At 39.1% G+C, this 11,116-nt stretch overlaps 1 protein-coding gene across 1 annotated transcript; it reads left to right on the forward strand.

Annotated features, from left to right (window-relative positions):
- Positions 1-2,356: 2,356 nt before the first annotated feature.
- Positions 2,357-4,145, forward strand: Gk2 (glycerol kinase 2). The gene has a single exon (XM_051198430.1). The coding sequence runs from the start codon at positions 2,406-2,408 to the stop codon at positions 4,068-4,070; it is 1,665 nt and encodes a 554-aa protein (XP_051054387.1). The 5' UTR covers positions 2,357-2,405; the 3' UTR covers positions 4,071-4,145.
- The last annotated feature ends 6,971 nt before the right edge of the window (positions 4,146-11,116 follow it).

Genomic DNA, 11,116 nt, shown 5'->3' on the forward strand with positions numbered 1-11,116 from the left:
AATTCATAAAAGTGCTGCATAAAGTGCTAAATGCCAGGGAATGAAAAGTGATTTCCTAAGAGGTGAGAACCAAGTGGTGTGTTCCTTATGAAGAAATCCTTATGAAGTGTTCCTTATGAAGAAATCTCTTGAGGCTGAGAAATTTAGGAAGAGCAGGGCCCGATATCAGTCCAGGCCTGGGAGCTAAGACTGTACCCAACATTGTTGGCTTTGGACACTGTAGAGTTCACAGAAACATCTCTTTATGCCGAGGAGGGTAGTTAGTCCTAGGATGAGCATGGCCCATATTTCTTCTAACAGGTTTATGGAGTGATGCTGAAATGTTGGTGACTTGCACCTGTGCCGTTTTAAGCAGGTTACTGCAGTTGCTCTGAGTTTGTGCATGTGACATCTCTGCCATGGCCAGAAGAGGCTGTTTTGTAAAGACTCCCTGCTTGCTCTCTAGATCTTACCATCTCTCTGCTCCCTCTTCCATGGTGTTTTTTGAGCCCTGAGAGAGACAAGGATGACCATTCCACTGTCACTTCTCTGTTTAGGCTAGTTTTAAATCTCTCTGTTAGCACTGAACACTGCCAAAAACAAAACAAAACAAACAAACAAAACCTCCTCTGGTGAGTGATGAGACTTGCACTAGAGAGAGAGGGGTAATTCAGAAGGGAGACTGATACTAGGTTGGTTTAGCAAAATAATAATAGCAGTTCTCCCTGGTGCCAATGTCCTGAGCCATGGCTTCTTGGGAAGGGTTACAGTTCTAGGCATGAGTTACATCCTGTGCGGTGGCTCTTAAAATCCTATTTGAAAGCTGTTGCTTTTCCCCATAATGTGTATGGTACTATTGCACCAATGCTTATGTCTTCCTAAATATTCTAGCTTGCTAAGTTCTCAGGAGGGTTAAGACTTGATAATTCTTCTCCACCAGCAACCTACATAGGATATCCCATTCTATGAATGGTAAGAAGCAATGAGGAAACATTTAGGTCATTTCCATCTTGATTTCTTCATATCCTGAGACCAAGGTGAGGGGTAGGGAGGGTTCACATGTCACTCCTAGCTGGGGAGAAACTGTCAAGTGATGTCTACTGGGGGAGGAAGAGTGAGTTTTCTTTATAAGGATAGCCTGAAATAAGTTGTTCATAGTGCAGGGGATGGCCCTACATCCAGGAACACATAGACTCAAGTGGTTATTAAAAGAAGACATGAAGTCTGGAGAGGGTTCCTGTGATTGGCAAGGAGTTGGAGTGGAACAAGTGGAAAGTGGATATGATCTAAGCATATTCTTTGTATGTATAATTTTAATAAAAGCAACTATTCCCAGGTGACTTAACAACATCTCAGACATAAGTTAGCATAAAAAGAAGTTAAAGACTATTCTAACTACATCCCATGAGGTAAATAAAAGTTCAGTAAATATTTAAAAATCCCCAAGTTAAACTTCTAGGAGTTAAAACTACATGTGAAGTGGAAAGAATACAGCAGATCTAACCCAGAGGTTAATGAACTTGAAGACAGAGCAATTATAAACTGCAAATTTAAATACAGACAGAATAGGTCTTCATAATGAGTAGAAAGTCAGCGAACTTGTAAGACAGATTTCATGGATGAGGTTTGAGACCTTAAAGGTACAAATAAGGCAAAGAAAATATTTGAAGAAATAACAGCCAGAATTTTCCAAATTTGATGACTGCTGTAAATCTGCAGATAAGAGACAGTGAACACTCAGCACAGAAAGGAAGGAGGAAAACAAAACAAAAGTAAACAACAAAAAACCCATAATGCACATCAGTATAAAACTGATGGAAATTATCGAATTGTTTGTTTCCTTGTTCGTTTTTAAGCCAAAAACAAACAACAATGATGAAAATTCTGCTAGCAGTCAGAGTAAAGCAAGCAAGCTAAAAAACAAGAATGACGGAAACATAGCTGGAATGGGAAGTGAATTTATCGGAGTAACTGCTCCATGGTTCTTAAAAGGAAGGCGTGAGAAAGGAAATTGGAATTCTATACCCAAAATGAATTAGCTTTCAATAAGAAGACAAAATGCTTTTCAGAAGTTCAAACATTGGGAGGAACTGAGTCCCACATACTGGCTCTGTAAGAAATATTAAGGATATTTCACAGGTAGAAAGGGAGAGAAAATGGAAACGTAGGTTGGCATGCAAAAGTAAAGCACATTCTGATTATTTTCTTATAAATCTCTGGAAATGACACCGAGAGGCTCAGAGTGGGGCGGGGCTTGGGCTCAGGGCAGGGCTCGGGCTTGGGGTGGGGAGAATAGGTTAACGGAAGCTGTTAGGTTGATAGCTGCACCTGCGCACTCCAACATCCCTGACTGGCTGTTGTGCCTCTTCCAAACCGGCATCACTAGGGAAACGGTCCCCGAGCCACAGACTCCACTAACCAGTTTCATGGCAGCCTCGCAGCAAACAGCTGTGGGTCCGTTGGTGGGAGCGGTGGTCCAGGGCACCAACTCCACACGCTTTCTAGTTTTCAATTCCAAAACGGCAGAACTACTTAGCCATCATCATGTGGAATTGACGCTAGAGTATCCAAATGAAGGATGGGTGGAGCAAGACCCCAAGGAAATCCTTCAGTCTGTCTATGAGTGCATAGCGAAAACTTGCGAGAAGCTTGCTGGGGTGAACATTGATAGTTCCAACATTAAAGCGATCGGTGTGAGCAACCAGCGGGAAACCACTGTGGTCTGGGACAGGTTCACAGGAGACCCTCTTCACAATGCTGTGGTGTGGCTCGATCTCAGAACCCAGTCTACCGTGGAGACTCTCAGTAAGAAAATCCCAGGAAACAGCAACTTTGTCAAGTCTAAGACAGGCCTGCCACTGAGCACTTACTTCAGTGCAGTGAAACTGCGGTGGATGCTAGACAACCTGAGACCTATTCAAAAGGCTGTTGAGGAAGGCAGAGCCCTTTTCGGAACCATCGACTCCTGGCTCATCTGGAGTATGACAGGGGGAGTAAACGGAGGCGTCCATTGCACGGATGTAACAAATGCTAGTAGAACAATGCTTTTCAACATACACTCTTTAGAATGGGATAAAGAACTCTGTGACTTTTTTGACATTCCCATGAACATTCTCCCAAAAATATGCAGTTCTTCTGAGATCTATGGCCTGATTACAGCAGGAGCCTTGGAAGGCGTACCGATATCTGGATGTTTGGGAGACCAATCTGCTGCATTAGTAGGACAGATATGTTTCCAGGAAGGTCAAGCCAAAAACACATATGGAACAGGGTGTTTCTTACTATGCAATACAGGCCGTAAATGTGTGTTTTCTGAACATGGACTTCTGACCACAGTGGCTTACAAACTAGGCAAAAAGAAGCCAGCATGTTATGCATTAGAAGGTTCTGTTGCAATAGCTGGTGCTGTTATTCGCTGGCTAAGAGACAATTTTGAAATTATAACGACCTCAGAGGAAGTTGAAAAGCTTGCAAAAGAGGTAGGCACTTCCTATGGCTGCTACTTCGTCCCGGCCTTTTCAGGGTTGTATGCTCCTTATTGGGAACCCAGTGCAAGAGGGATAATCTGTGGTCTCACTCAGTTCACCAATAAATGCCATATTGCCTTTGCTGCATTAGAAGCTGTTTGTTTCCAAACCCGAGAGATTGTGGATGCCATGAACCGCGACTGTGGGATTCCACTACGTCATTTGCAGGTAGATGGAGGAATGACCAACAACAAAATTCTTATGCAACTACAGTCAGACATTCTGCACATTCCTGTAGTTAAGTCTATTATGCCTGAAACAACCGCCCTAGGAGCTGCGATGGCAGCTGGAGCTGCAGAAGGGGTAGATGTTTGGAGTCTTGAACCTGAGGATATTTCTGCAATCTTGATGGAACGGTATGAACCACAAATACAAGCCACAGAAAGTGAAATTCGTTATGCAACATGGAAGAGAGCAGTGATGAAGTCAATGGGTTGGGTTACAGCCAAAGCTCCTGAAAATGCCGACATGCCTGTCATCTCTTGTCTGCCCTTGGGTTTTTTTATAGTGACTAGCATGACATTATTAATTGGAGCAAGATATGTCGCAAGTTTTGAAGAGTAATTTCAACCACAGATTCCTAAGAAGTAACAGCTTTCTACAGAATGAATTTTCTTTTAATGTGAGGTCACTATTACAGGTTTATTTTTCATTTATAAACCGCTTACAAACACGACTTAAAGGCTTTGAATAAAGAGATCACATTACAAAGAAATATGAAAAAACCCCATGTGTTTTTAACATCAGTAGTTAAGGTTATCACGATGGGAGAAAAGCACTTTACTGATTTCCTTTGGGGGGAATATTTTATTTATTTGGCATGCAACATTTATATCTACATCAGATGACGAAGCCCATTTATAAATTACATGGCAGCCAGTGAGTCAGAAGAGGGATTTCTTGACTGTTACAGATGTAATACCTTCAGGATAAGTAGGCATATATGTGTAGGGCAACATGCATACATAATATTTACCAAGAAAAAAAGAGTTTACTAAATTTTAAATATATGTGTCACATCCTAGCATCAAAACTTACAAAACAGAATATATAATTTATATTGACAGATAAGATTCCAATATTATTTTTATGTATTTCACATTTTACTATTTTAGATCTAAGCTAGAAAAAAAGGTTGCAGATTACCATAGTAAATATTATTTTAAGAAGGCTATTATTGAAACAATATTAAATAGTACCTAAGAATAAAAAGAAAATTAAGGTTGCAAAAGAACAAACATAAATGTAAGTTTTAAACTTTCTGTAACATGTTATATGATATGATACTTTAAATTACACTTCAATATGCATACTACAAACCCTAAAGTAAAAGGGAAATTTTGTTAATCACTTAAATATCTAAGTTAGAGCCATAAAATACTCAATTGATCCCTCAAACAGAATATAACAGATAAAAGGGAATACATAATAAGTAGAAAATACATTTAAATGTAAGCATGCTGAGGAACACATTAACTATAAATGGTCCAATTATTCCAAATCAAAAGAAAGATTATCAAATTAAGGCAACATTGCACATATGTAGGAAAAAAAGAGGGAAGGATTAGAAAAATATGTCATCTTAATTATTATTGTTTTCTTATTTTACATATTGATCCCAGTTCCCTTCCCCTCCCTTTCTTCCTCCCTCCCCATGTCCCCCAACACCCCCTCTGGTCCCATTCCCCACCCACTCTACAGGGAGGGTGATGCCTTCCAGGAAGGCTCATCAAAATCTGTTAAGTCATTTGGAGTAGGGTCTAGGCCCTCCCTCCTGCCTCTAGGTTAAGGGAGTATCCCTTCATGGGGAATGTGCTCCCAAAGTCCTTTTGTGCACCAGGGATACATCCTGGTTCCATTGTCAGAGGTCCTGTCATGTTAAAACTAATTAAAAGAGATCTGAAGTGCTTATTCCTGTGCCAAAAGCAAATTTAAGAACAAATAATGTAATCAGTAATAAACACAATCATTCTATAAATGATAAAGACAAAAGGGTATACTCATAAAAATTCATAATAATCCTTAATGTTTAAGCACTTCAAGATCAAGCATCAAAATATATAAAACATAAGGTGGTAGGTATGAAAGAAATAAAATATTAATTGCAGCAAGAGGATATGCAAGTGAGAATTTTGAAAATATAGAATATTTGAATAATACCACTAACTCTACTTAATGGGCATTCATGGAACATGACAACTGACAACAATTTTTTTTTCTTTTCAAGTGTGAATGAGACATTTGCCATCAAAGATCATATTGGAACTATAGCCCAAATTGTATCTAACTTTCTATAGATTTATGTGCATGCAAATTCACAAAAGAAGTATCTTTGGGAAAATTTTAAATTATTGGAAAATGTATGAATAACTTTTATAAAGAGAGAGAAAGGATATTTTTTAGTGGATGAAAATCCATGATATCATTGCCATAGAAAACACTATGCAGCAAAAGTAACCAGACTCAAACTCAACAGACCTCACTGAACTTGTATACACTTAAAACAGACATGCTAAAGCTGTGTGGTCTCTTTCATGTAAAATTTTAGAAAATGCAAACTAGAAGCTGGAACGGTATCTCAGTGGTTAATAGCATTGGTTCCTGCTCTTCCAGAGGACCTGGTATTGATTCCCTGCACCCATATGGCAGCTCACAATCACCTGTAACTCTAATTCCAGAAGACTTGATGCCTTTTCTAGCCTCCAAGGAAATTAGGTACACATGCTGTGTGTGTGTGTGTGTGTGTGTGTGTGTGTGTGTGTGTGTGTGTGTTAATCTGCCTGTATGTGTAATTACAGTGCCAGCAGGGTCTAGAAGGCACCCTGGAGCTGGGGTTACCAGCATCTGTGAACGACTAGATATGTATGCTGAGAACAAAATTCATTATCTCTGGAAAAGAAGTATGTACCCTTGGCTGCTGAATAATCATTCCAGCCCAAAATAAAATTGTTGAGTTTGGTTTTTTTTTTTTAACACCTATTTGTCAATTTTTAAAGATTTATTTTTTTAAGTTATATATGTGTGTAATTTTTAAAGATTGTTTATTTTACATATGTGTGTGTGAGACTTTTAAAGATTAATTTTACGTATGTACGTATGTGTGTGCTCCTGAGTATATGTACGTGTAGAAAATACTGATAGGTGCTGATGGAAGCCAAAGAAGGCATCAGATCCCCTGTTACAGGCAGTTGTGAGCTGCCAAACTTGGGTGTTAGGAAAAAAACCCAGTTCCTCTGCAAGAATTAGCAAGTATTCTTGTCCACTGAACTGATCTCCAGCTCCTTCACAAAGATGTTATGAGTCAAGTTTCTCAAAGAAACAGAACTTACAGAATATATATATGTTCTGTAATAATTCCGTGTGTGTGTGTGTGTGTGTGTGTGTGTATGGCTTATAGGTTAGTCCAACTATTGCTGTCTACCAATGGAAGGTCCAAGAATCCAGTGGTTGTTCAATCCACAAGACTGCAAGTCTCAGCTGGTCTTCAATGTATGTCAGGATCCTGAAGAAGAATGCTCTAATGCCAGTGAAGGGATGGAGTTGCCAGTAGAAACAAGCAGGCATGTCTTTTATAATATAGGCTGTCAATAGAAAGGCAGTCTTTTATAATATAGGCTGCCAGTAGAAAGCATGGTTTATGTTAAAGGTGTGTCTTCCTACCTCAAAAGATTTGGATTAAAAGTGGGTCTTCCCACTTCAAATAATTTAGTGGAGGGGGAAACCTTTCCTTACAGGTGTACCCAGCTGCTTGGGTTTTAGTTAATTCCAGATGTAGTCAAGTTGACAACCAAGAATTGTCATCACGCATTAAGAAAAACATTAACCTCAGCAGTGCCTCAATCCTATTCCTTTCATAAACACCTACAATCATCTACTTTCCCTTTTATTAAGAAATACCTCTGTTTTTGCATGTCTCATTTTATAATTATTTTATATGACACTGGCAAATTATAGTACTTCACTCTTAAACTATAAAGGAGCTTATGTGTTTTCTATTGTGAAAATAGCTAGTACAAAATTTCTCCACATGGCCACTGAACAGAACTTCCTGGTTAAACTGTGAATTGGGGTCCTGTTGCACAAATGCTGAGAGACATCCTTTAACAGGAGGCACTTGGTGTGCGTGAGAGAGGGGTTCAGCCGAAACAGGAAGCACAAACATAAATAGCATCTAGATACCATTTTTCAAGGACCCATTTCATAAATAAAATCAAGTGAGTGGTGATTGGGAAGAGAGGAAATAGATGAGGATGAAGAGAGACTTAGAAAGAGAAGAGAAACAAGGAAGGGCAAGAAAAGTGAGGAACTAAGGGTATCTAAAGGGACATGAGATGCACTATTAAATCTACTTAAGACACAGTATTTTAAAGTCATGTGGGAGAGTCATTAAGCAGCTTCATAATTTCTGATTTAACTCTAGGAATGTAACCTATGCATGTTGGATATAGAGGTAAGTATCCCATCCCGCAACTCGCCTCTACTCAGTCCTGAATTTATGTGTCTATCTGATATATGATGCTTCTATTATCAGTGATGCAAGTGCCCATAACCTCCCAGGAAGGCTGCCGTACTCTCAAATGCCTCAATGTCTGCATCTAACTATTATATTCAGCAATCTCCATTTAGGTAGAATATTATGTGCCCACTCTATGACTATTAGATATGGAAACTTTTCTCCTGTGCTTCTTTTTAAGAATGTAAGGACTAATAAGATCTCCTACAGTCATCATCCAGCAAAGTCCACACACAATATTTTCTCAGTCAGTAGCCTACTTTAGCCTCCCACTGAAATGATGAAATATTTAAATATTCTCTGTAGTTCCTATCAACAACCTTTACTGCCCAATTTATTTGAGCTTTGAAGAAATTATGTGTGATCCTTGACCTCTTTGTGTGTAGCATACATTACTGCTCATTACCATGTCAACTGTCACCAAAGGACTTTATTTTAGCAAATAAAAAGGGAAAGAAGTCTTGATAGACCCTTGGTGAGAAAGAAGTCGAGGGCAGTTAGACTGTATTAATTATCTTGTTTTAAACCATCTGAAATTCAGCTCATTGTAAACAAACCACAAATCTCTTACATTTAGTTGTGAGAGTATGTTTTTCCACTATCAGGAAAGCCGAGTTCAGACATGTTTATAAGGCAACATTAGTAAGAGGACATTATGTCTCCATTAGTAACTCCAAAGAAAATGGGGTAAAATCCAGGGCAAAAAAAATTTGAGAGACTGCAAATAAGGACAATTCTCGTTTGTCTACAGAGCTTTTTCTCCAAGATGCACAAGGCTGTTTGTACAGCTGTCTCTTCATGTTTCTACCTCAGTGTAGCCTGGGCCATGAGATCAGAGCAGGAAATGGATAGAAACCCCTGGAGCAAGCTATAGTTGTTAGTCTCTCTTCTGTCTTGTCCTCACATTGTCATTAAGATTTGTCTGGCCTTGAATGTATTTCTCTGAAACAACTGATTGATCCCTTCTTCCCAATTCTTTTTCAAGTGGGCCAGAGTTTCCCTATTAAGAACTGTTTCCCTATTAAGAACACTGAACAAAATGAACAAGAAAATAACTTTCTTGATCCAACATGGGTATGGCTCTAGAGCCATGGGAAGAAATATGATTGCCTAACAGCATTTAGCATTCTCAAAATTTGTGTTCTCAAAGAAACCCCAAGAAGTGGCTAGAACTGGGTAGAGCTGGAGACCAAAATCATGAAAAAAGGAACGTGGAATTACTACTTCATAAATATGTATTGGAAAAATATTTGAAATGTAGTTTTAATTTTTTCATAGCCTTAAACAATACCATAATACATATTACAAGATGAAGACAAGGGCAATAATAAACACTTCTGTGAGATTTATTATGAAATTTATAATTTTGTCTTGGCAAATGAGCAATTTGGAGGATGCATATCTATATATACATACAGCTTTTATTGCAAATTAATTCAAGAACACTGTAGAAGATTCTGAATTATAATAAATCATTCTTTATTCAATTATAATTTTCAGTTTCTAAAGAGAAAATGCTTGCAGGTTTTCTGAGAAGGTGTTTTCTGGGTCACAAAACATAAATCTGGATAATAACTGCTAAGCACAAAATTCTTCCCTACAAAAAACACTTGCTGCTCATTTTCATAACACATAGTCACCTAGGAAATCCTCTCATGTGGGGGCCATTAAAAGTTCTGTTCTCCTGATCCCGTGCATCCCCACCCTCCTCTCCCCTAATCCTGTGCATCCATCCCTTCCTCCCCTTGTTCCTTTCTTCTTACTCCCCGTCTCTGAATCTCCCATTGTATCTTTCCCCTGAAACATAATACACTGGGTCGTATCAAAACTACTTGTATTCGTGAACATCAAAAGAACGGCAGCCCACTTAGTATCCTGCAGATGAACAAGCACTAAAAAGTGGCACTAGCAACTGGGTTCTTGCTGCCCACTGGGCACCAACCCGCGATGTGCTAAAGCTCCGGCATGCTGCCCCATAGAGAAGGATGACATTCATTACAGTTGTATCAAAACCAAATCATGTACCAACTGTTTGCCTCTCTGAATATTTGGACAATCATTTATCTAATTTTCATTCATCCTGTCACAGCCGCTACCCTTCAGTTCTAACCAACGCCCAATTCTTTCCATTGTCTATGTATGCTTTCTCGTCTCTGTTCTGAGATTCGCTCTCATACCAGTCCCAAGTACATAATGGAACCTAATCAATGCCTGTGTAAAGAGGAACATGAAGAAAACATGTGTGCGTTTTTATAAAATTTCCCTGCAGCCTTTGAAGATGATTTGTTTCTGACAGCTCCTCTAGAGAACTAGAGTTATGTAATCCCAAGTACATAATGGAACCTAATCAATGCCTGTGTAAAGAGGAACATGAAGAAAACATGTGTGCGTTTTTATAAAATTTCCCTGCAGCCTTTGAAGATGATTCGTTTCTGACAGCTCCACTAGAGAACTAGAGTTATGTAATCTTAATTTGCCAAGGACCTAAAACCATATTTGTAATGAAATGCATCTAAAACTCACAAGCCATATATTGAAACCTGGAGTTTAAAGAGAGTGATATAGTTCCAGTTCTGGGAGCTGGTTTGTGTTTGAAAGTGCCAAGACCCAAGGAAATTTACAAACTTTTCTTTGACAATTTCAACTTTAAAATAATATTTTATTAATTCTTTAAGAATATCACACAACTTATTTTGGTCATGTGCCTCTCTCCAACTCCTTTCGTACATATCCTCTGGAGTCTCCTTGCCTACCCTCGTAACTCTGAGCTGTTCCCTTTATTCTTGCCCCATCTGAACCAGATAATGTGCCCAATATTACAAGTAAGGTCTTCCCTGGACAAGGAGACCTATCATAAAGGAAGGCTGGCTTTCCCTCTCCCTGTAGCTAGAATTCTGCTAAATGGACATAATAATAAAAGAAGACTTTTCATGACTTATAGCTACCTCCCAGACCTCATCAGAGAAGTCTCTTCTTAGAGTACATGGTACTGGAGTTCCTGTGGGCTGGACCCTTGAACCCCATCGCAGGGCCTCTGCTAAAGAGGCATCATCTGGAGAGTGCCAGGCCCCAGATAGATTCAACTATAGGTACAGAA

Source organism: Phodopus roborovskii, unplaced genomic scaffold (genome assembly GCF_943737965.1).
Source record: "Phodopus roborovskii unplaced genomic scaffold, PHOROB, whole genome shotgun sequence".
NCBI classification, from domain to species: Eukaryota; Metazoa; Chordata; class Mammalia; order Rodentia; family Cricetidae; genus Phodopus; species Phodopus roborovskii.

Coding starts and splice junctions, on each gene's coding strand:
- Gk2 (XM_051198430.1), top strand. CDS start 2,406: ATGGCAGCCTCGCAGCAAACAGCTGTGGGTCCGTTGGTGGGAGCGGTG.